This window comes from Ursus arctos, chromosome X, assembly GCF_023065955.2.
Source record: "Ursus arctos isolate Adak ecotype North America chromosome X, UrsArc2.0, whole genome shotgun sequence".
NCBI classification, from domain to species: Eukaryota; Metazoa; Chordata; class Mammalia; order Carnivora; family Ursidae; genus Ursus; species Ursus arctos.
The window spans coordinates 1,065,655-1,089,483 of NC_079873.1; the positions used below are offsets into that span (position 1 = coordinate 1,065,655).

At 49.5% G+C, this 23,829-nt stretch overlaps 1 protein-coding gene across 1 annotated transcript; it reads left to right on the forward strand.

The window, feature by feature from the left end:
* Window positions 1–5,200: 5,200 nt before the first annotated feature.
* Window positions 5,201–23,360, forward strand: LOC113240809 (acetylserotonin O-methyltransferase). The gene is made up of 12 exons (XM_057308681.1): window positions 5,201–7,096; window positions 13,686–13,860; window positions 15,547–15,676; window positions 18,090–18,158; window positions 18,805–18,923; window positions 19,205–19,213; window positions 19,262–19,302; window positions 20,053–20,064; window positions 20,108–20,117; window positions 20,244–20,384; window positions 22,414–22,536; window positions 23,017–23,360. Exons 1-12 carry the CDS (start codon window positions 7,028–7,030, stop codon window positions 23,226–23,228), a joined length of 1,110 nt encoding a protein of 369 aa, XP_057164664.1. The 5' UTR covers window positions 5,201–7,027; the 3' UTR covers window positions 23,229–23,360.
* The last annotated feature ends 469 nt before the right edge of the window (window positions 23,361–23,829 follow it).

Genomic DNA, 23,829 nt, shown 5'->3' on the forward strand with positions numbered 1-23,829 from the left:
ACATGCTGCAGCCCCAGGGCCTTTGCACCTGCCCCTTCTCCTTTGCTCTTCTCTGAACAGGTCACACATGCTGCAGCCCCAGGGCCTTTGCACCTGCCCCTGCTCCTTTGCTCTTCTCTGAGCTAGTCAGACATGCTGCAGCCCCAGGGCCTTTGCACCTGCCCCTGCTCCTTTGCTCTTCTCTGAACAGGTCATATGCTGCAGCCCCAGGGCCTTTGCACCTGCCCCTGCTCCTTTGCTCTTCTCTGAGCCAGTCAGACATGCTGCTGCCCCAGGGCCTTTGCACCTGCTGCTGCTCCTTTGCTCTTCTCTGAGCAGGTCACACGTGCTGCCGCCCCCGGGACTTTTCACCTGCCATCCTCTTCTTGGGCTGCTCTTCCCTTGGTCACCTGCTCCCCTTGGCACTCATATGTTCAGGGCCTCCCCGACCACTCTATTAGAAAATCGCACCCCCTCCCCAAACCCATCTCCCCATCTCCCCTTCTCTCCACACCACACATCATCTCCCTGTGACATGGACTTTTTAACCTCTTTCTCTGCCCACTGACCACTTGCCTTGTTTAACACATAAATTCCAAGAGGCAGGGGTTCTGTCCTGGATTGCCGACGACAGACAGGCTCACGGTGGCGGCTCAGTGCGTCTTCCGATCAGGAAAGAGAAGAAAGCACAAAGTCTTCAGCCATTCTTCACCCGCGATGCCCTTTCTGTGGACACTGGCAATCCTCAACCTCTAGATGGAACACGTGTAACCAGGACTCTGTGCGTGGCCTCCATCTTTGGGGAGGCTCATTTGGCTCCCGGATGGGAGTGTGCAGGAACTCGCAAGCTGTCTGGCCGGCCTGACCCTTCCCGTCGCCGGGGGCAGGTGGACGGCCCTGCCGGTCACACAGCACGTTTCCCCATCCCCGGTGCACACGGTCCTCCAGCCAGGTGGGACTCCTGCTCCCCCCTCTCTGTGTGTGGCATGTTCTCACCTCATCCCATCTGCAGGGACCCTTCTCCCAAGGAAGACTCCTCCCCGAGGGCCCAGGAATTTTACGGGGACATTATTCAACACAGGACAATGGCCCCATTTCCGCGACGGTCAACTATAAAATCAATCAGTAAACGTGCATTTTAGAATTGATGTGATCAGCCATGTAATGTGTAGGTCACCTTCGTGCCGAACCACCAGGTGTGTGATTTCCTTCCTTGTGTGCACAGTGGAGTCACCCCGGGAGCATGGACGAGATCCCGAAGCCCGACGGCAGGATTCAGGGGGTCCGGGCTGACCCAGGGCCGGGTCTGTGAACACCTGCTCCCCCGGCAGAGTCCACGTGCTACTACGGGTTTTGCCAGTTAAGGGTCACCCCTCCCCTGCTTCCCCACATCACACGGTGGGACCCGAGCCTCAAGCAATGAGCCCAGAGCAAGGGTGGCTCTCGTGAACCGGGTGACGATCATGAACTTGCCAATGTGCCAACCTTGTCTAACTCACCCGCGTGCGTCTCAGGTGTTTTCCCCAGAAGCGCGAGGGATTTGCAGGGGGAGCTGGGGGGGACTCCGCCGTTCCTCCCGTCCACACGCTCGGAAGCAGGGGAGGCACCGGGGTCTCCTGGTTCACGACCTACATGGACGTGAGGTCCTCAGGAAACGGGCAGGTGGACAGTGCTGCATTGGAATCCTGTTTCATTTTACACCGGGCTCCATGCTCAGCAGGGAGTCTGCGTGAAGACTCTCTCCCTCCGTCCCTCTCCCCAGGTGCACACACGCGTGCTCTCTCAAAGTAAATAAATCTTAAAAAAAAAATAGAAATAAAGTCTTCCAAAAAATATCTTTATGGAGATACAATGCACATACCATACCGTCCACCCATGTGAACCATCCAATCCAGCATCTTTGGGTTTTAGCCACATGCATAACCATCACCACGCACAAACCTGAGAACGTTTTTGCCCCCCTCTGCCATTAGCTGGGTTCTATTTTGAACAACTCCTGTCCACGCAACTCCTTTTCTGTTTTCCACCTGCACGGTGGGAATCCTCTTCTGTCAAGATGGCATCTTACTTTTTCTGGGTTTGCGTGTTGGCATCGGTGCCCTTCCGGGGACTGGCCCTGTACAGAGAGGTGGCTGTCCATTTCCTGCCACTCTAATGTTGGAGCCCTTTGTTTAGTCGTGTTCAGGACTCTGCCTCTGAAAGGCGAGGACATGAGCCGACCTTGAGTTTTAGGCATTAAGCTCCAGCCCTTCTCAGCCCTCAATCTCATTAGTAAAGTAATCGCCTTAACAGGAAATCCCGGGGAGATCCCACCTATCCTGTCTGAGAAGGGCTGCTTGCACTTTAATCAAGCAAATGCGAGTGGTGGCAGGTTGTCCTGTCCCTCCTGGGAGCCCCCCTGCTCCCGAGGGTCATTCACTGTCTTACCTGCAGCTGCCTGCAAGGACATCTCAGGCTCTGCCATATTGCGTATCACCCACCCAGCCACAGGACAAGCCCACCTTCTCACAAACGATGGCGTTGAGCTCGCCCTTGGAGCCTTCCCTGCACCCCCAGACAGGCGATGCTGCCTCCAAAATGGAGCATGGGTGAGGCGTGGTGGGCTGATGCTGAGCTCAGGCTTGCAGGGGCGCGGGGTGGAGGAAGGCGGAGACCGCAGGAGGGCCGACAGCTGCCATCTGGGCTTTGCTTGTAAAGTCAAGCATCAGAAAGGGCACGAGAGACACGTGGGGCACATTTCAGGCGTGACCGGGCCACGGCTTGTAGCAAAGAAGAGGCAGGACCAACAGAAACTGAAAATGAGTTGACGAGAATGGATTTGGACACGTGACCTTTTAACACAGGTATCAAATGGTTTCACATGGATTATCAAGTAAATTGTGCAATTTCCATTTTTTTGAAAGCCTGCCTTTATGTCTCCAAAACAAAGCAAGTTGGACTGGAACTTCAAATCTGTTAAACCGTAGGACAGGTACCTGGCCAAGCGGCAGCTGTACGCAGGCATGTAATAAAAGTCATGGTACCAAAATAAACAAGATACATAAGGAAATAAGTAAGTAAATAAATACGTGAATAATCACAAGACATGTAGGTAGATTAAAGATTTCTTTTTTTTTGAAAGATTTATTTTATTTTATTTATTCATTCGACAGAGATAGAGACAGCCAGTGAGAGAGGGAACACAAGCAGGGGAGAGGAAGAAGGAGGCTCATAGCGGAAGAGCCTGATGTGGGGCTCAATCCCAGAACGCTGGGATCACGCCCTGAGCCGAAGGCAGACGCTTAACCACTGTGCCACCCAGGCGCCCCAGATTAAAGATTTCTGCAATCCTACCCAATGTCAGCTTTCCTCCTCTCCCTTACTCTGCGAATTGGAAAGGAAGAAGCCACGTTTTAATTATACGCGGGCATTTTAATTATCCACACGGAAATCACAAGACACCTGGAAATGGTCGGCTTGCTCTTTGATTTGCGGGACACAGAATGGCGTATGAGAGCCCGCGGTGTCTCTACAGGTCAGGGGTGATGAGAGCCCGTGGTCTTTACACATCAGTGGTGACCAGAGCCCACGGCGTCTCGTCTCTACGTGTAAGCGGTGACAAGATCCCGTGGCATGTCTGCACGTTAGCGGTGACTCCCTAGAAGGCGTCCCAGTAAAGACGCCAGCATCCAGAAGAGCGGAGAAGCTAACCGGGCATTAAGGAATAAATCTCCAAGGGACTGCAGTCTTCATAAAACCTAGACAATACTGTTGAAGGGCCAGGAGAGAGCACCTGCCTCTGGGACAACCACAAACGCGATGGCTCAGCATCCATGCGGGAAATCTCGTAGCGCTGGGCTGTCCATTCAGGGTCATCTCCATTGAAATTCCAGCGAGATTTTTCAGAGAACTTGACACACGGCTGTGAAGTCCGTATGGAGAAGTCCACACTCCAGGAACTCTGCTATGGAAAAGAGTCCTAAGTGGTGCTGTGTGCAGAGTGGTAGAGACACAACTGGACTGTCTCTCTGCCAGGATGTGGTGTAGACCATAGGAGTGAGGATGATGCACAGGGGCTCCCAGGAGCCAGCTGGACACCAGCGCACTGACCAGGGAGCCCAGAGATGGACCTGGCGCACGTGGGATGTGGGGAGACACGGACGGAAGCTCAGATCAGAGGACAAAGGACGGTGGCCTCACCACGCTGGGAAGACGGATGCCCCGTATGGGGGACGTGCCCTTAGAAAAATAATAAAGTAAAACAAATAAAGTGAAAGGAGATGAAAGGGAATAAATTGGTTCAAGAAATCTCAAAATAAGTAAAATGAATAGAACAAATATGTGAAATTTTAAAATAAAGTGACATGGGGCACCTGGGTAGCTTGGTTGAGCGTCTTTTTTTTTTTTTAAAGATTTTATTTATTTGTTCGACAGAGAGACAGCCAGCGAGAGAGGGAACACAGCAGGGGAGTGGGAGAGGAAGAAGCAGGCTCCTAGCGGAGGAGCCCGATATGGGGCTCGATCCCAGAACTCCGGGATCACGCCCTGAGCCGAAGGCAGACGCTTAACGACTGCACCACCCAGGCGCCCCGAGCGTCTAACTTTTGATTTTGGCTCAGGTTGTGATCTCAGGGCCATGAGATCAAGCCCCGTGTCATGCTCTATGGTCAGAGCTTGAGCCCTGCGCTTGAGATCCTGATCCTCGCTCTCTGCTCCCCCTGCTCCTGGTCTCTCTCTAAAATAAATAAATCTTTCAAAAAAATAAAATAAAGAGATATAATAAAGTAAGATATACGATAAAATAAATAAAAATCAGATGAAAGGATAAAATAAAAAAATGAAATAAGATAGAAAGCAAAACAAACACAAATAGAAAAATTAAATAAAATAATGAAATAAAGTGAAATGAAATAAAATGGAAAAAGTGATCTAATAAAATAAAGTAAAATAATATAATAAAATAAATAAAAATAAGATGAAATGATAAAATAAAAAGTAAATGAAATACAATAATAAAAAGTAAAGCAAATACAAATAGAAAAGTAGATAAAAATAAAATGAGATACAATGAAATGACATGAAATAAAATAAAAAAGTGATCTAATAAAATAAAATATTATAAAATAAATTAAAATAACATGAAGTGATAAAATAAAAAATAAAACAAAATATGATAATAAAAAGTAAAACAAATACAAATAGAAAAATAGAATAAAATAATGAAATGAAATAAAATAAAATAAGATAAAATAAAATAAAATAAAATATAAAATACAAACATGGCAGGTGGGCCTTCCTGGAGCCATGAGACCCTGCCGGGAAGTCTGGCCTCGTGGTTGTTGCCTGGAGCCGTCCAGTCTCTGTGCCCGCTCTGTTCTGCGGCCACCAGCGGGTGGGAACATACCTGTCCACCTTCCTCGCATGAACTGTGCATAACCGTCTTGCGTGCGGCCTGGACATTCCCGCCCCGTTGGCCATGACATCCTCGTTGCTGGGCACCCCGGCCAGTCCTGCCCCAGCATGACCTGGGCTCCGAAGGACTGGGCTCCCCCAGCCAGCCCCAGCGTCTCCGCCTGCCGCCTTGGTTGTCCCCTCCACCCCTCACCCGGTGCCCCGCGGTGCTGCAGCTGTGCCTGCTGCCAGCACGATGCCCCCAGGATGCACGGACGCCCCGCGTCTCCAGCTGTCTGCATGGGGCTTCCTGAATTGACGTGTCTGGCCCTGAAATCCTGGCTTCTGCGATGATAATGCTCCCTGCACAAAATGGCTTGCATTAATAAGCAACACCCGAGAGTGACTCCAAGGGGCCGTGCCTGGATGGCACAGGGGCTCTTGTCGGGTGAGACTCACGGGGAGGGGAGGTCTGGCTCGACGGTGCTGGAGGGAGGTCTGGCTCGACGGTGCTGGAGGGAGGGCAGTGGGGACAAACCGTTGCTCTTCTCTTCTCTCTTTGGGAGCCCATGTGAGGCCTCCGCCGTCTGTCATCTGAGCTGCTCCTGACGTCCGAGCACCGACAGACAGACAGACAGCATGCAGGGGGGAAAAGGAATAACGTGACCATGTTTCAAAGGCCCCTTTTGAGCGACACCCCTCACTAAAGTCCCTACTGCACATTTTTAGATGCAGCAAGATGTGCGATCGAAAATGGTTTCAGAGTCCAAATCTAGGGAATGGCTTCCAGGGCATTTACTGACTGTGGAAAGCAAAGAAGGACCGGACTTCAGTATTGTAAACACCCTGAGCTGTGGATGGCAGCTGAGCTCACCCTCTGTCTCCTGTGTGTTAAGTGGTGGCCCCCCCAAAAGATACATCCATGTCCTAACCCCTGCAACCTCAGGATGGGAACGCATTTGGAAATAGGTTCTTATAAGACACAGAAGAGGAGACAAACACAGAGGAGAAGCCACCTGAGGACAGAGACAGAGACGGGAGGGACGTGGTCACCAGCCCAGGGATGCCTGGAGCCCCAGAAGCTGGAAGAGGGACGAAGGACCCTCCCCTGGAGCCTCTGGAGGGAGCTCAGCTCTGCCCCACCTGGATCTCAGGGGTCCTGCCCCACCTGGATCTCAGACTCTGGCCTGCAGACCTGGGACACAGTAATTCCCTTGGTCTTAGACCAATGGATTTTGTGTTATTTGTGACAGCAGCCCTGGAAGATTAATTATACCCCCTTGCCTCCCCATGCAAAGGGGACTAGAGACTCATGAACACGTGAAATGCGTCATCCATGCTGGTGATTAGCAGGCAAGCATATTGGTTTTGGATGCGTTCCGTAGCTGATGGTGTAAGGAGGGAGGTGAGAGAGGCAGGCTGTTTCAGGGCTGTGTGCACAGCAGGGACAGAAGGAGTGAGCAGAAAGCCAGCGAGGACCTTTAAGCTTTGTCATCCCCTTAATAGGGCTAATGGGATTTTCTAGAGTGATCCGTGCTTGGCTGATACTGGGCCTCCAGCAAGGAGCTCTGGCAGCAGCACCGAGCGGCTGGCCGCCCCACAGCTTGCTAACAGGCCCACACTCCCTGCAGCTGGGACAACCAGGGGCGCTCAAGGCCAGCGTGGCGTAAGGACAAACATGAGTTCCCCCGAGGAACAGGCATACCGTCTGCTGACCGAGTACTCCAATGGGTTCATGGTCTCCCAGGTAGGAGCGTGGGGAGAACATTGCACAGGGCACGTTTGGATCGCGTTGGTGGGAGCTGGGCGAGGGCAATGGGGAGTGACAGCTTAATGGGTACGGAGTGTCCTTTAGGGGTGGGACGTCCTGGAACTCTGGGCAGGTGTCCAGGCAGAGGCTTGGCGACTGGGGCATGGGGCAACGTGTATTGAAAGAAAGGGATCGAAATACTGAAAATATTTTGTGATAGGGCAATATAGGGGCTCGTCCACGAACATGCTAAAAAGCAAGGTGATGCATGTAAACTAGAGGTGAGTCTGGGGGTCCGTCCACAACGTCGCACGCATCACCATCTCGTCCCTTCTTGTGCCTGAGTAGATGTTATCCCGTGTGGGAACCGGAGGCATAGCGGCCACATGGTGTGTGATTCCATTTATATGAAACATTGAGAACACGCAGATCCATAGAAACGGCCGGCAGAGTGGTGGTCGCTGGGCGCTGGAGACGGGGATGGGAAGGGACTGCCAATGGGGACGGGCTCTCCTTTTGGGGGCATGAGAATGTGCTGCAACCGGACAGAGCTGGTGGTTGCACAACGCGGTGGATGTGCCAAACGCCCCCGAGTTGTTTCGTTTAAAATGGTTAATGCCGAGTCTCCTGCTATGTGGATTTTACCTCCATGAAACAGTGGAAGCAAGTTATAATTAGATTATGTATATATATAGTATATTCCTTCATTTATTTATTTTGTTAAATTTCAAAAAAATTTTTTTTAATGATTTTTTATTATATTATGTTAGTCACCATACAGTACATCCCCGGTTTCCGATGTAAGGCTCGATGATTCATTAGTTGTGTATAACACCCAGTGCACCATGCAATACGTGCCCTCCTTACTACCCATCACCGGTCTATCCCATTCCCCCACCCCCCTCCCCTCTGTAGCCCTCAGTTTGTTTCTCATAGTCCATAGTCTCTCATGTTTCATTCCCCCTTCTGATTACCCCCCCTTTCTTTATCCCTTTCTTCCCCTACCGATCATCCTAGTTCTTATGTTCCATAGATGAGAGAAATCATATGATAGTTGTCTTTCTCTGCTTGACTTATTTCACTTAGCATTATCTCCTCCAGTGCCGTCCATGTTGTAGCAAATGTTGAGAACTCGTTCTTTCTGATAGCTGAGTAATATTCCATCGTATATATGGACCACATCTTCTTAATCCAGTCATCTGTTGAAGGGCATCTCGGCTCCCTCCACGATTTAGCTATTGTGGACAATGCTGCTATGAACATTGGGGTGCATAGGGCCCTTCTGTTCACTACGTCTGTATCTTTGGGGTAAATACCCAGTAGTGCAATGGCTGGGTCATAGGGGAGCTCTAGTCTTAGCTTTCTGAGGAACCTCCATCCTGTTTTCCAGAGGGGCTGTACCAGCTTGCATCAGATTTTATATTTCAAAGCTCCATCGGTGCCAGGGCTGTGGGACGAGGATATCAGCAGCGGAGGGTGGTCTTTGGTGGGACGCACACATGCTGTGTTGGGAATCTCTGGGGCTCAGGTGCTGAACATGTCCATGTGGATGGCCGTGCGGATGCAGACGGCAGGAAAGTGTTCACAGCTGCTGTGCAGGGGACGGTGGGCTTCTCTTATGGGACGGTGGGATTCTCCCTGGCTTTTTGCAGTGAAACTCTAATTTTGAGAACAGACAGCTTCACCAGGCTCCAGCTGAGCGTCCGCTAGACAGAGAGATGCCCAAGGATGGCCATCGCTGGGGCGGAGGGTCTGGGGTTGCAAGATTGGGGTGATGTGTGCATCCAGTGAGGTCCAAACCCACATGCACCGAGGCACCGTGGGCATGCCGGCGGTATTTCGAGCGCCCCGTGGCAGATATCGTGAGACGAGAAGATGTCTTGGCTTCCCTGGGTCACTGAGTCACAGGCATTGTAACACTGCCGTGGTTTGCACCAACTCCATAATCACAGCAGGTGCTGAGTTTGGGTGAATATTGAAGCCGAATGTCTTCCCCAACTGAGCTCACAGATCCCCCCAGATTTGGTCTGTAGACCCCCAAGGGTTAAGGATTCCTATTGTAGAGCCTTTGAGATACAGAGGAGGACCTGCCTACAAAATCATCATCATAATCTGCTGCTTTTCTGTTGCTTGAAGACGTGACTTACTTGCGCTGGCGAGGTGTTTCCTGGGCAGCTGGGGCTGTCTGCTACTCGCGCACATCGGTGTGGGGTGGGTTAGAAATCTGGGGAGGAAATTCCGTTCAGCACATGTGATGATACCGTGTTACCTCGTTGTCACGAGTTTAATAGAACAAGAGGGAACACAACCTTCACAGAATAAAACTTAATACTATCGTGACGCTATAATCCTTCACATGACCTTGATAGCATAATACTTCATACGACCTTGATCCAATAAAACCTAATACGGCCTTGATAGAAAAAAATTAATAGGATCTTGATGGAATACTACTTAATACGACCTTGATAGGATAATACTTAATCCAACCTTGATAGCATAATACTTAATACGACCTTGATGACATAATCCTTAACATGACCTTGATAGCATAATACTTAATACAACCTTGATGACATAATACTTAATACGACCTTGATGACATAATACTTAATACGACCTTGATAGCATAATACTTAATACGACCTTGATGACATAATACTTAATACGACCTTGATGACATAATACTTAATACGACCTTGATGACATAATACTTAATATGACCTTGATGACATAATACTTAATATGACCTTGATGACATAATACTTAATATGACCTTGATAGTATAATACTTAATATGACCTTGATACAATACAACCCAATACGACCTTGATAGAAAAAAATGAATAGGATCTTGATAGAATACTACTTAATACGAACTTGATAGAATAATACTTAATCCAACCTTGATAGCATAATACTTAATACGACCTTGATAGAAAAAAAACTTTATAGGATCTTGATAGAATAAAACTTAATACTATTTTGATAAAGTAATACCTAATACAACCTTGATAGCATAATACTTAATACGACCTTGATCCAATAAAACCTAATACGGCCTTGATAGAAAAAAAACTTAATAAGATCTTGATAGAATAATACTTAATACAATCTTGATAGCATGATACTTAATACGACCTTGATGACATAATACTTAATATGACCTTGATGACATAATACTTAATATGACCTTGATAGCATAATACTTAATATGACCTTGATACAATACAACCCAATACGACCTTGATAGAAAAAAATGAATAGGATCTTGATAGAATACTACTTAATATGAACTTGATAGAATAATACTTAATCCAATCTTGATAGCATAATACTTAATACGACCTTGATACAATAAAATGTAATACGACCTTGATAAAAAAAACTTAATAGGATCTTGATTGAATAATACTTAATCCAACCTTGATAGCATAATACTTAATACGACCTTGATAGAAAAAAAAAACTTTATAGGATCTTGATAGAATAAAACTTAATACTATCTTGATAAAGTAATACCTAATACAACCTTGATAGCATAATACTTAATACGACTTTGATACAATAAAACCTAATATGACCTTGATAGACTAAAACTTAATAGGATCTTTGATAGAATACTACTTAATACCACTTTGATAGAATAAAACTTACTATAACCTTCACAGGATAATACTTAATACGACTTTGATAGAATAAAAGTTAATATGACCTTGATAGAATGAGTTAATAAAATCTAGAGACAGTAGGAGTTCACACAGCCTCAGTACAAGATGTCATATAGTCACAACAGGTGTTAATGCAACGTTACCTGAGTAAGAAATAATACACCTTTCACCGAGCAAGAGTTAATACTGTCTTGATAGAATAAGGCTTGAAACAGCCTGAGTGAAGGAATTTGTGCCCTGTTAATAGAAGAGTTCCTACAACGTGAATAGGGTGAGTTAATACAGCCTTCATAGAATAACAAGGAATGGGCCATAATAAGAGTTGACGCAATCTTAATAGAAGAAGAGTTTGTGTGACCCTCAGAGAATGCAAATGGATACAACTTTAATAAGGTTTAACATGAGCTTAATGGAATGTTACAGATGGAGCGTATAGATTGACTTGATAGAACTTTACTCCAGGGGTTCTCAAATGGGGACACTGCCCCCCAGGGAACACTTGGCAAGGTCTGGGCACATTTTTGGTTATCACGGCTGGGATGGGGTGCTCCTGGAGTGTGGTGGGTGGAGACCAGGGACGCGGCGCCACACCCTACGGTCCCCAGGACGCCCCACCCCAGAGAGCCTTCCAGCCCCACATGTCAGCCGTGCTGAGGTCCAGAAACCCTGTTTTCATGGAATAAGAGTTAACAGGACCCTGATCATATAGTAACAGGGAATGCAGTATCACTCCCCACTCCCCACGCGGCCACGTGCGTGTGTAGGGCTTTCTGTGTGCTCAGGGAGAAAGCAAGCCAGCACCAACCTACGTACTTCCTCACGTAGGATGGAGGAGACGGGTCGTATTTTTATCTGATCACCGTGTAGAGAGAGTGCCGTGGGGTGCACCTGGGTTCCAGGACCATCTGTGCACCTGGGACGTGAGCACGCACAACTGTCCTTGCCAATATCGGTGAGGTCACCCTGGCCTTGGCACCATCCATCCAAAACCCTGTGGAGGAGGGGGGGAACATGCATTAATTTACCCATGGTTTAGACTTTATGTATTATTTGCAGGCATGACCTGTTAAGTTCTTTAGACCAATAAACGGAAGAAAATAAGCAAGACGTTTTAAGGCTCTGACACCACCGTGTGGGGAGCACCACTGACGTCTGCACAGCAACAACAGAACGCAGTACATGTACTTTCTCGTTTGCAAAATTAAACCAATGCAGTCCCTGGCTTTGTGCCCCCAGGTCACAGTGAAGAGGCGAAGACTACGGTCTTAAAAACTCACGTGACTTTGCGGGTGGCTGTGTGTGTCTCTGTCCCTCGGCTGGTGTTCTCTTTGGGGATCATAACTTGCCTTCAGAGGCTGTTTCTTTGCTAGAACGGTTCCCAGGGTGTTTCTTTTTCGGGGTGGTGCTGTTCTGGGCATGACGGTGGGAGAGGGGGTTCGGTGAGGAGCTTCTAAAGACAGATGGGGTGAGGGGCACGCTGCAGAAACCCACATCTGCTCAGGCTCTCCCTTTCAATGTTGGCCAGCCAGCGAACGGCCCTGTGGGACCCCACATGTACTTGGCAGCTGCCCCCCAGCACTGGCCCCCACTCTTCTCGAGGACCAACCCATCCAGTAGATGGCATCATCCTGGACAGCTGGTCAACCCCATGGCACTTGGCGTGGCAGAAATAGGTCCTTCCAAGTGCACGGTGGAAGCGTATTTCATTTTATTTCATTTCATTTCATTTCATTTCATTTCATTTCATTTCATTTCATTTCATTTCATTTCGTTTTTTTGTTTTTTTTTAATTTGTTTTATTTATTATCATTTCATTTCTTTTCATTTTATTTCATTTTATTTTGTTTTTTGTTTTATTTACCCTATTCTGTTTAAAATACTGAACATTTATTTAAATTTTATTTACACATTTTGTTTTCCATCTTAAAATTTAAATTAAAAATTTTAATGAGTTCAAACATTGAATTAGAAAATTTTATTTTTATTCTCTACTTATTAAAAATCCTTTATTTTTCAAAAAGTTTATTGCTTTTAAATAGTCACAACATCCATTTTAGTATCTCCACCAGTTTTAAGAGCGCAGGTCAGTGGCACTGAGCACATTCACACTGCTGTGCAACACCCTCCCCTCCCCCATCGCTGTCCAGAACTTTCCATCTTCCCAAACTGAAGCTCTAATCACTAACCCCCATCGCCATCCCCATCCCCAGGCCCTGGTCCCACCAGCTACTCTCTGTGTCTATGGATATGACTCCTCTAGGGACCCCACATATGTGGAGTCACACAGCATTCGTCCTTCCGTGTCTGGCTTACGTCACTCAGCACCGTGTCCTCGAGGTCCATCCACATCATAGCAGGTCTCCGAATGACCTGTTTGTTCAAGGCTGAGTGATACTCTGCTGTGTGCACGGACCATAGTTTGCTCATCCATTTGTCCATTAGTACACACTCGGTTCGTCCATGTTTGGCTACTGTCAGTAATGCATCAGTGAGCACAGGTGTGCAAGTATCGCTTCTTAGTCTCCACTTTCAGTTCTTTTGGGTCCACATGCAGAAGTGGAATTTCTGGTTTCTATGGCCATTCTATGTTAGATTTTTAAAGGAACTGCCATTGTGGGTTTTTTTTTTAAAGATTTTGTTTATGTGAGAGAGAGAGAATGAGCGACGGGTAGGGGCAGATGGAGAGAGGGAGAGGGAGAAGCAGACTGACTGCTGAGCAGGGAACCCGATGTGGGACTCGATCCCAGGACCTTGGGATCATGACCTGAGCCCAAAGCAGATGCTTTGCCGACTGAGCCACCCAGGCGCGCCCACCATAGCATTTTCCATAGCAGTGCAGTGTCCTCTGAAAACTCACCCCTGGCTCCCCATGGTGTGGCTCCTAGGACACTCAAAGCTGGCCCCTTGTTTCCGAGGTTCTGTTTGCCGCCTGTGAGCTGGGCGTGTTTGACCTTCTCGCCGAGGCCCCAGAGCCCCTGGGTGCGGTGACAGTGGCTGCACGGCTCGGCACCAGCACCCGTGGGACAGAGCTCCTGCTGGACACCTGTGTGTCGCTGAAGCTGCTTCAGGTGGAAACAAGAAGAGGAAAAGGTAAGCATGTAGACATTATGTAAATGAATGGGCATGGCTGGGTTTCAATAAAACTTTATTTACAAAGACAAGCAGTGGGCCGGGTTTAGCGCCCAGGCTGTACTTTGCTGACCTCATTCCAGGGAGGTCTCCACATGCGGGTGTGCACATTACTACCCTCATGAAGTATCCAATGAACAAGAAAAAATGGGGAAAAAACAATCACAAGGGAGTACTTTTCAATCAAACTAGATTTATCCGGCTAAACGGTTGCCTTTCCTTATGATATTATATTCTCCTTTTGATGTTGAAATGGCTTTTCTCTTATGGAATATGGTGATGGTAGGGTTTGGTTTTTTTATGTCCTTACTTTGCAAAATTCAAAGTTTCAACTGCGTGTAGAAACCATTGCTTGAGTCAGAGCACACAGGAACAGGAGTGTTGGCCTGGCTGTGGCAGCCGTGGTCAGTGGCCTTCGTGCTTGTGGCGTGGAGTCATGCACCAGTGCGGGTTCTGGCGTGACATTACCCGGGATGGGTTAACTTGAGTATCCTGTGGGGTTTGACAGCTCTCAGGTACCTGGGCGTGGAAATTAAGCAGGTAGGAGAGTGCAAGCTACCTGGAACCACCTCCAGCCACTCCCTGAGAACAATCTTTGCACATCATACGTACTGGGGTGGCTGACCCTGAGTTTGCACCCCCAGGAGGACACCTCGGCCAGGAGACATCGGGGGCAGGGGATGCTCCTGGAGGCAGCTTCTGGCACAATTATCAGTTGTCCTTTGGCCCTGGGGCGTTTGGTTGGTGCTGACACCCAGCCCATGCTCGTGAGGATCTAGATAGGCAGTGTGCAGACCAGGAGGCTTTCCCGTGCTCGGCTTGGAGGCAGAGTGACCCGGGGGAGTCTCCCACCTTGTTCTTTGGGCTCTGCCTGCCTGTGGGGTGCACGTGAGTAGGTAGATAGCGTAAGTAGGTAGCAGGTAGCACAGATAGCAGGTAGATAGAAAGCGTAAAACCTTCTTCATGAGCAGGGCACGGCATGCTGTCCGTTCCAAGAGGGATGCACAGGTGAGCACAGTGGGGACCACCCCATGCAAAACAGCGGGGGCCCTGGGGAAGCAGGGTCCCCAGGAGAGGAGACAGGGAGGTCGGCTCGGGCACGGGACTGACCATTTGCAGACGCTGTGAGATGGGGTAACTCACAGCCAGTGCACCTGCTCAGAGAGCACCGGGGCCGTTGCGGGTCTGGGGCTGTACATCCTTTGCAGGGCGTTGTTAAAATGATGACGTGCACCCGGGCTTGCCTGCCTCTGCTTGGCTGAGCACGGCAGAAAAACACCCCCTGCTCCATCAACGTGATTCCCATTTTGGAGAGCGTTGTATCATGGGTAGAGTGTATATCCAAATCAGGTGTTATTTTAAAGCCCATGGATTTTATTATAGGGTTCCCCACAGCCTCTCTTGCCCTTCCCACCTCCTGCACCAGACCTTCCAACGGGATTTGCCAAAATGGAATCGAGCAGGTGTGCCAGGTACCCAGAGGCCACCCTGCTTCTCGGGGTTGAGTCCCCGGCTGTTGCTGTGGGCACTTTGACACCCCCAGGCGAGAATCTGCTTTCAGACCTCATGTTACCGATGCTGGCACCAGCCCACAGCAAGGACTTGGAACCTAACTTAGCGTTTTGTGTTCTCTGTGTTTGTTTTCAGCTTCGTATCAGAACACGGAGCTCTCCAGCACCTACCTGGTCAGGGCCAGTCCCAAATGCCAAGGCAACATGCTGTGGTACCTGGCCAGGACGACGTACCTGTGCTGGGGCCACCTGGCCCAGGCTGTGAGGTGGGCGTGGCCTCGACTGCAAGAACGGGACCCTGGGGCTCCCTGAGGGCTGGTTCTGTGCCGCTGAAGTGCCAGGTTCCTTGTAGAGTCAAACACAACCCCGCCAGGTCTGGAAATCCAGAGCAGATGTGAGAAACCCCCTGGTGCTGGCTGATGGAATTCACGTAATGCAAATCTGCAGAGCTGAGAAGTCCCTGTGTTTCGGTGGTCACCAGGGAAAGGGCCACGGGCTGAGGAGGCAAAGCGGGAAAGATGGCGCCCAAGAAGATTCTGCCCAAAACGTGATGGTTGTGCTCGGTGCTGTGGGTTTCTGGGGCTGGATGGCTCTCTGAGGTGGGGCATCCTGGGCTCTGCAGTGTGTGGAGCAGAGTCTCTGGTCTCCTCCCACCAGGTGCCAGTACAATCTCCCCAGTCATGATGATAAAAACATGTCCCCAGACATTGACAGGTGCCTCTTGGGGGCAGAATCACCTACAATTGGGAGCCAGTGACACAGATGAATGGATACATAGATGAGCAGGTAGATAGGTGGGTATGTAGATAGATATAGGGATGGACGGATGGGTGGTGGGTGGATGGATGGATGGTGGATGGATGAACAGGTAGATAGATACATAGATAGAGGGACGGATGGGTGGGTGGATGGATGGATGATGGACGGATGAACAGGTAGATAGATACATAGATATATAGAGGGATGGATGGGTGGCTGGATGGACAGGTAAGTAGATGGATGGATAGATGACAGATGGATAAATACAGGGATGGAGGGATAGATGATGGATGGATGAACAGGTAGGTAGATGATAGACAGATAGATACATAGAGGGATGGATGGGTGGATGGATGGATGGGTGGATGGTTGGATGGACAGGTAGGTACATGAATGGATGGATGGATGGATGATGGATGGATGAACAGGTAGGTAGGTGATAGATAGATAGATAGATAGATAGATAGATAGATAGATAGATAGACAATAATATAGGGATGGCTAGATGGGTGGATGGAGCATGGATGGTTTGATGGGTGGACAGGTGGATGGATGGATGGATGGATGGATGGATGGATGGATGATTGATAGATAGATAGATGATAGATAGAGATAGATACATAGATACACAGATAGATACATGGATACATAGATATGATGGATGGATGGATAGATAGATAGATAGATAGATAGATAGATAGATAGATAGATAGATACATAGATATGATGGATGGATGGATAGATAGATAGATAGATAGATAGATAGATAGATAGATAGATAAGTGGATGGATGGATGGATGGATGGATGGATGGATGGATAAGTGGAGGGATGGAAGGATGGATGGATGGATGGATAGATAGATAGATAGATAGATAGATAGATAGATAGATAGAGATAGATACATAGATACACAGATAGATACATGGATGGATGGATGGTTGGATGGATGGATAGGGAGGTGAATGGATGGATGGATGGATAAGTGGAGGGATGGAAGGATGGATAGATGATAGATAGATAGATAGATAGATAGATAGATAGATAGATAGATAAGTGGATGGATGGATGGATGGATTAGTGGAGGGATGAAAGGATGGATGGATGGATGGATAGATAGATAGATAGATAGATAGATAAGTGGATGGATGGATGGATGGATTAGTGGAGGGATGAAAGGATGGATGGATAGATAGATAGATAGATAGATAGATACATAGATACATAGATACAGGGATGGATGGATGGTTGGATGGATGGATAGACAGATGGATGATAGAGACAGGGATGGATGGATGATAGGTAGCTAGGTAGAAGATAGTTGAATGGATGGACAGGTATCCAGATAGATAGATGATCCATAGATATAGGGATGGATGGACGATAGATAGAGAGATGGATGGATAGGTAGGTAGATAGATTGATAACAGATATTGATGGATAGGTATTGATAGATATTAATAGATAATAGAAGAATAGATACTGATAGATATGGATAGATATTGATAGATATTAAGTGACATACATAAATAATAAATATTGAGGAATAGGTATGGATAGATGACAGATACTGATAGGTATTGATAACAACACAGCAAGGTGCCCCTGCCCCCGGATGCCGGCCGACGAGTGCTGTGGACCTCCGTGTCCCCTGACCGCTCATCATTTTCGAACTTCCTTCAGACTGTTTTTAGCGCTCGCTCCTTCCTCGCCCACACGGCAGAGCCGGGCTAGACGTGCAGCCTGCCGCTCTGAACGCACGTGTGTTCCGCCCAAGAAGGGTGTCCGAGCGTGTGTTTGGAGTCTTGTCAGGGGACAAGACTTGTTCTGTACGTGACTCCGCGTGTGACCCCGCGCGTGCACTGGCTGGTGCTCCCTGAACAAGTCAGATCCTGGGTGACCGCGTCCTGCCTGTTTGCAGGGACGGCAAGAACCAGTACCAGGAGGCATTTGGGGTTCCCTCTGAGGAGCTCTTCACCGCCATCTACAGGTAACGCCGAGCGCCCACGTCTGCAGGATGATCTTTCTTTCTTTCTTTCTTTTTAATAATAATATTTTTTATTCTGTTAGTCACCATACAGTACATCCCTAGTGTTTGATGTAAAGTTCCGTGATTCATTACTTGCATATGACACCCAGTGCACCGTGCAATCCATGCTCAAGTGAGGAATGTATGGGTCCAAACAGAGCAAAACAGAGGGATGTTGATATTAAAATAATAATAATAATAATAGGACAGATTTGTTTGTGTTGCTCAGTGTCCTGAGCAGGTGGGAATCTGTCCTTCCCTCCAAGGGACTCTCCACGAAGCAACAGTGATGTAGAAAAATGAGGAATGGGTTTTGCTTGGACCAGAGTTACCCAGGGAGTGGGTGGGCTCCATGCACACACCCGAGGCAGCTGTCGGCATGGGGTGTGGTAGCCCAGTCCCCAGGTGGTGAGGCCCCGATGGCTCTTTGCGGGGTTCCTAGCTGGATGACGGCCGGGAAAGGGGAGAAGGACGGGCAGGGGGTGCGGAGTCCTCAGGGCTGGTGCCTCCCCTCCCATCCTCCCGCTTTCAAGACCCCTGCTCCGCCCACAGCTTCTCCCTGATCTGGAGATACCCACGGTCTTGACGAGCGTGCTTTCACGTGCAGATCCGAGGGCGAGCGGCTGCACTTCATGCGAGCTCTGCAAGATGTCTGGAGCATCAGCGGGAGGCGCGTGCTGGCTGCCTTTGACCTGTCCCCGTTCCCGGTCATCTGTGACGTGGGTGGTGAGCGCCGGCCCCACGTGTGGAGCTGTGTCTTAGGGCTAGTGTTCTCTGTAGTGTAAGCTAGGCGGGGAAGGCGACAGGAATCCCATTTAGCATATGTGCGTCCCACAGGCTGTGGGGTCCCAGCTCCTCCCCGAACACAGTGCACCCTCTGGGGTTCTGACCCCATGTGTTGGGCGAGACCAAGAATCTCTGCTCCCGGGGACGTGGATGCTGCCGGTGTCCAGGCCACGCGGGTGTAGACGTTGGCATTGCTCACTGTGACAAACGAGGCTGCAGAGGGCGGTGGGGTGCAGCCGTCATGGAGCTGCTGGAAGGCAGTTAGCAGAGCCATCGAGTCGACCTTCCCACGCTGCTTTCCCAGGGCAGGAAAAGCACTGTGTGGGGCTCCAGGGAGCCAATGGGTTTTCTGGGCTCTGGGGGTCCTGATGCTAACATGGAGAGAAGGATGCCCACGTCTTGAGCGTCTCCCGTGGTGGAAGGCTGGGCGTGGCACATCCTAGAGCAGACGCGGGAGTGGGGGCTGTTGGTCGTCTCTGTCCTAAAGGATGGAGATGTGGCGCTTGGTGGAGGTGCGGGTGGAGACAGCCAGGCCTAACCGTCGATCCCTTTCAAGCAAACGCCCCCGTCCTGTCCACCCTGCGCTGGTCCCATAGAGGAGGCACGGGGAGCATGAGCCCCCATGAGATGGGGATTCAGGGGCTCCCGACGCCATGTTTGCCTACGTGCACGTTCTGGGGGTAATGCCAGCCCCACTTGGCCTCCCAACCTAGGCGTGGCTCCATCGTTTGAACAACACAACGGCTCCCTGGTTTGGGCCGAGCTGGCCTGGGATGTGGACAGGCTGCGAGGTGCATCCAAGAGGCCCCTAGTCCTTGGTTCCCAGATCTGAGGTGCTCAGACCCATAGTCGACATCAGGGCAACCCACCCCACCGTCTCGGGCAGCAAGGCGCCATGATTGGGAAACTCAATGCGGTTTATGCAAAAGTGGCCCCTGTGCCTGGCTTGCTGTGTGACTTAGGGCAAGTTCCGTGGTGTCTCTGTGCCACAGAATCCTTAGGTAACAGGGCAGTCCCCGCACGGGATGGTTGTGGTGCCCAAGTGCATGTCTGCCTATGAGTCACGCAGAACAGGGTCATGGTGATCAGCGGATCGGTCCAGCCGGGAAGATTCGTAGATTCAGGAGCTCATAGGTGATGATGGAGCCATGAAGACCTCCATGGGGGGTGGAATCACATCCCCCGTGGGTCGATGGTGGGCCAAGGCGTGTGCTGCCCACAGCTTCCTGCCCACCTGTCCTATTCCGTGTCCCCTTCCAGGCTGTTCTGGGGCTCTGGCCAAGGAGTGCACCTCTCTGTACCCTGGGTGTCAGGTCACCGTGTTCGACATCCCCGAGGTGGTGCAGACGGCGAAGACCCACTTCTCATTCCCGGAGGAAGGGCGGATCAGCTTCTGTGAAGGTGGGTTGTTTCCGTGTGTGCACGGGGAAACATAGAGGCATCCCCTGGGTGCTCAGGACAGGCCGAGGATGCACCGTGGGCATGGCTTCCTCCTCCCTGCAGGCGACCACCCTCAACTTGGAAGTATTGTTGGTGATGCTGGGAAAACGGGTAGAACTAGATGGTGTTCTTACGCTTAGTTCCTTCTTGAGTATTGAGTGGATTGAAGAGTGTCTCCTCCAAATTTGTCCACCCAGAAATTGTGAAGGGGGCCTTATTTGGAAATAGGGTCTTTGCAGATGTAAGGAAGTGAAGGATCCGAGATGAGCTCGTCCTAGATCAGGGTGGCCCTAAGTCCAAGGACAGGTGTCCTTGTAAGAGATAGAAGAGGAGACACAGAGGAGAAGCCACGTGAAGATGGAGGCAGACATGGGAGGGACGTGGCCACAAGCCCAGGGATGCCTGGAGCCCCAGAAGCTGGAAGAGGCAGGAAGGACCCTCCCCTGGAGCCTCTGGAGGGAGCATGGCCCTGCCCCACCTGGATCTCAGTAGCCCTGCTCCGCCTGGATCTCACTGGTCCTGCCCCACCTGGTTCTCACTGGTCCTGCCCCACCTGGATCTCAGACATCTGGTCTCCAGAGCTGGGAGGTGATGAATCCCTGTGGCTTAAGCCCCCATCTGGTGTTGCTTTTCTTACGTGACCCCCAGGACATGCATGCAGGTGTCTAAATCCAAAGCACCAATAATAGCACATGAACTGGGTTGAAGGGAAGCTCAGGGACATTGCTCACTCAGACGATTAGGGAGACTTGGCCATTCTGAGGCTCAGATGCCACCATCGTTGCTGGGGTTGTGCACCTATAGGGCTCAATACTGTCTTTATGTAACATTCCCAAGCTTTGACCATCAGGGATAATTTCGGGAGCCTTAGCATTCATTTTTAAAAATATCGCATTAAAATATAACAAACCTTGATGAGCAGGTTTGGGGACCCTTAAATGTCACAAACATGGAGAGCTCCTGCCTCGCCTTACCCCAAACCTGGCCTCTGGGCGTCTTTATCACACGTCTTGGAGAGGATGATCAGACTTATTTCTGTGCTTCATCTGGAAAATGGGAGAAATACAGCGACTTCGGAGGTTGGGGGGTCAGGCCAGAAAGTAGATTACTTTGTTATTACACAGCGGAGCTAGGCTTTTCGTGACTCCGCCGTGGGTCACAAAGGGAAAGCTGGTGGAAGCTGCCGGTGTGCTCTTTATCCTGGAGTCCGGATTGTCTCCTTCACCTGCTGCCCACACACACAGAAGGCCCACCAAATGTGGCCCCCGGGCCAGAGTTTGCCAACCCCCGTCTTTTGTCACTGATGGAAGAAAATCAGTTTGGAAGACTCCCCCATTTGCTCTGCCCTAGTCATGGCGGAAATGTCTGTGAGCCCTGGATTTTCTGGGAGCCTCAGCACAGGGCAGAGTGACCGACTGACCAGTGCAGCATTCAATAGATACTCCTCATGAATTCCTGCGGATTTGTAAACTTTGGACAACATGCGGCTGCCGGGTGACCCTGCACAGCACAGGGCTATCCAAGATTTCTTCCAAAATCAGTACTTTTTACAGGAAAAATGTTATAAGACTTGAGTGTTTGACACCATGCATGCATGGAGGGTCTTTCTTGGGCATTTTTTTTTTTTTTCAATCAGGAAAACATGAATCGACTGTTGATTTACTTCAACTCATCAGACAGGAGCTGCTGACCCATTGCTTGGAGTCTCCTGAAATCCAATGCCTGGAGAGCTGTTTACTTGCAACCTTAGGAAAGAGGATAAAGACACAATCATTTTCCAGATCTGAAGACTGGAAAGGGACCCCAAACACCGTTCTGAATTTTCTTGTCTTTACTGAGACTTCCTTTTGTTCGGGGCTAGGTCTTTGCATCACAGCTGGGAAGACCTAGGACAGCTCGATGCAGCTAGGTGACTTTTCCATCCTGGGTGCTGGTGCAGTCACGTGAATTGAGTACCGGGCTGATCCCATGGCATCTGCCTGTGTTATAGGAGATTTCTTTAAAGACCCGCTTCCGGAGGCGGATCTGTACATCCTGGCGAGGGTCCTGCACGACTGGACCGATGTGCGGTGCTCACACCTGCTGGCGAGGATCCATCGTGCCTGCAAGCCAGGTGGGTCATGGGTCTGTGTGTCCACACGTGCTTGTGAGTACGTTCAGGGTGGGATTGGGCTAGACTCTTCATTTGGAGGCTAGGTACTGAATGCACGTCACGGGCAAGCGAGGTCATGCTCCCAACTGGCTTCCCTTCTGGAAAAGTCATTAAAACAAAGAGGCATTAGCACCCATTCTGTAACTAGTCCCAGGTAAAGGTGCAGAATGTGGAAGGCTCCCATGGTGCACGCCTGGCCAGGGCGAACACCCGTGTGGCTGGGTAGGGGGCATTTTGTCCACCTGCTCTTCTCACTGGTGCAGACTTGGACGGTGCCCAGGGGGCGTCCTGTGTGGACCCATTCTGCAGAGGAGGGCAGAAGGCACGCAGGGCAGTGGGAGAGCTGGCTGGGCTGGGGGCTGGGGCGGCCAGTCTGGGAGGTGGAGCGGGGGTCCTCAGGCTGTCTCGTCCCTTGCTCACGGCCGCCTCTCCCTGTCCCAGGCGGTGGTGTCCTGGTGATTGAAAGCCTCCTGGATGCAGATGGGCGGGGCCCTCTGACCACGCAGCTGTACTCGCTGAACATGCTAGTGCAGACGGAGGGCCGGGAGAGGACCCCCGCCCAGTACCTCGGACTCCTGGCTCCTGCCGGCTTCCGGGATTTCCAGTGCAGGAGAACCGGGGGCATTTACGATGCCATCCTAGCCAGGAGGTAGCTCCCCACGGGTCTGCAGCAACCAGCCCAACCAAGCACCCTCACAAATGGGTGGTCTCCGTTAGCTTCCTCATTTCTGGGGATTGACAAGGGAGTGGGGGTCTCTGCTGGCTGCTGTCAACTTCCCATTACTGTGTGCATTTTGTTTTGCTCTGTTTTATTCTGGTCTATGTCATTCTATTGTATTCTGTTGTATTGTATTGTATTCTATTCCATCCATTCCATTCTATTTCATTCTGTTCTATTCTATTCTATTCTATTCTATTCTATTCTATTCTATTCTATTCTACTGTATTCTGTTGTATTCTACTGTATTCTGTTCTATTCTCCTCTCTTCTGTTCTATTCTACTCCTATTCTATTCTACTCTATTCTGTTCTATTCTATTCTATTCTATTCTATTCTATTCTATTCTATTCCATCCATTCCATTCTATTTCATTCTGCTCTATTCTGTTCTATTCTATTCTATTCTATTCTATTCTATTCTATTCTATTCTATTCTATTCTCCTCTCTTCTGTTCTATTCTACTCTATTCTGTTCTATTCTCCTCTCTTCTGTTCTATTCTACTCTATTCTGTTCTAGTCTCCTCTTTTCTGTTC

Excerpts from the sequence above, each read along its gene's own strand:
- LOC113240809 (XM_057308681.1), top strand. The coding sequence starts at position 7,028 with ATGAGTTCCCCCGAGGAACAGGCATACCGTCTGCTGACCGAGTACTCC. Across the intron at positions 7,097-13,685 it reads ATGGGTTCATGGTCTCCCAG|GTTCTGTTTGCCGCCTGTGA; the intron begins GTAGGAGCGTGG and ends CTTGTTTCCGAG. Across the intron at positions 13,861-15,546 it reads GGAAACAAGAAGAGGAAAAG|CTTCGTATCAGAACACGGAG; the intron begins GTAAGCATGTAG and ends GTTTGTTTTCAG.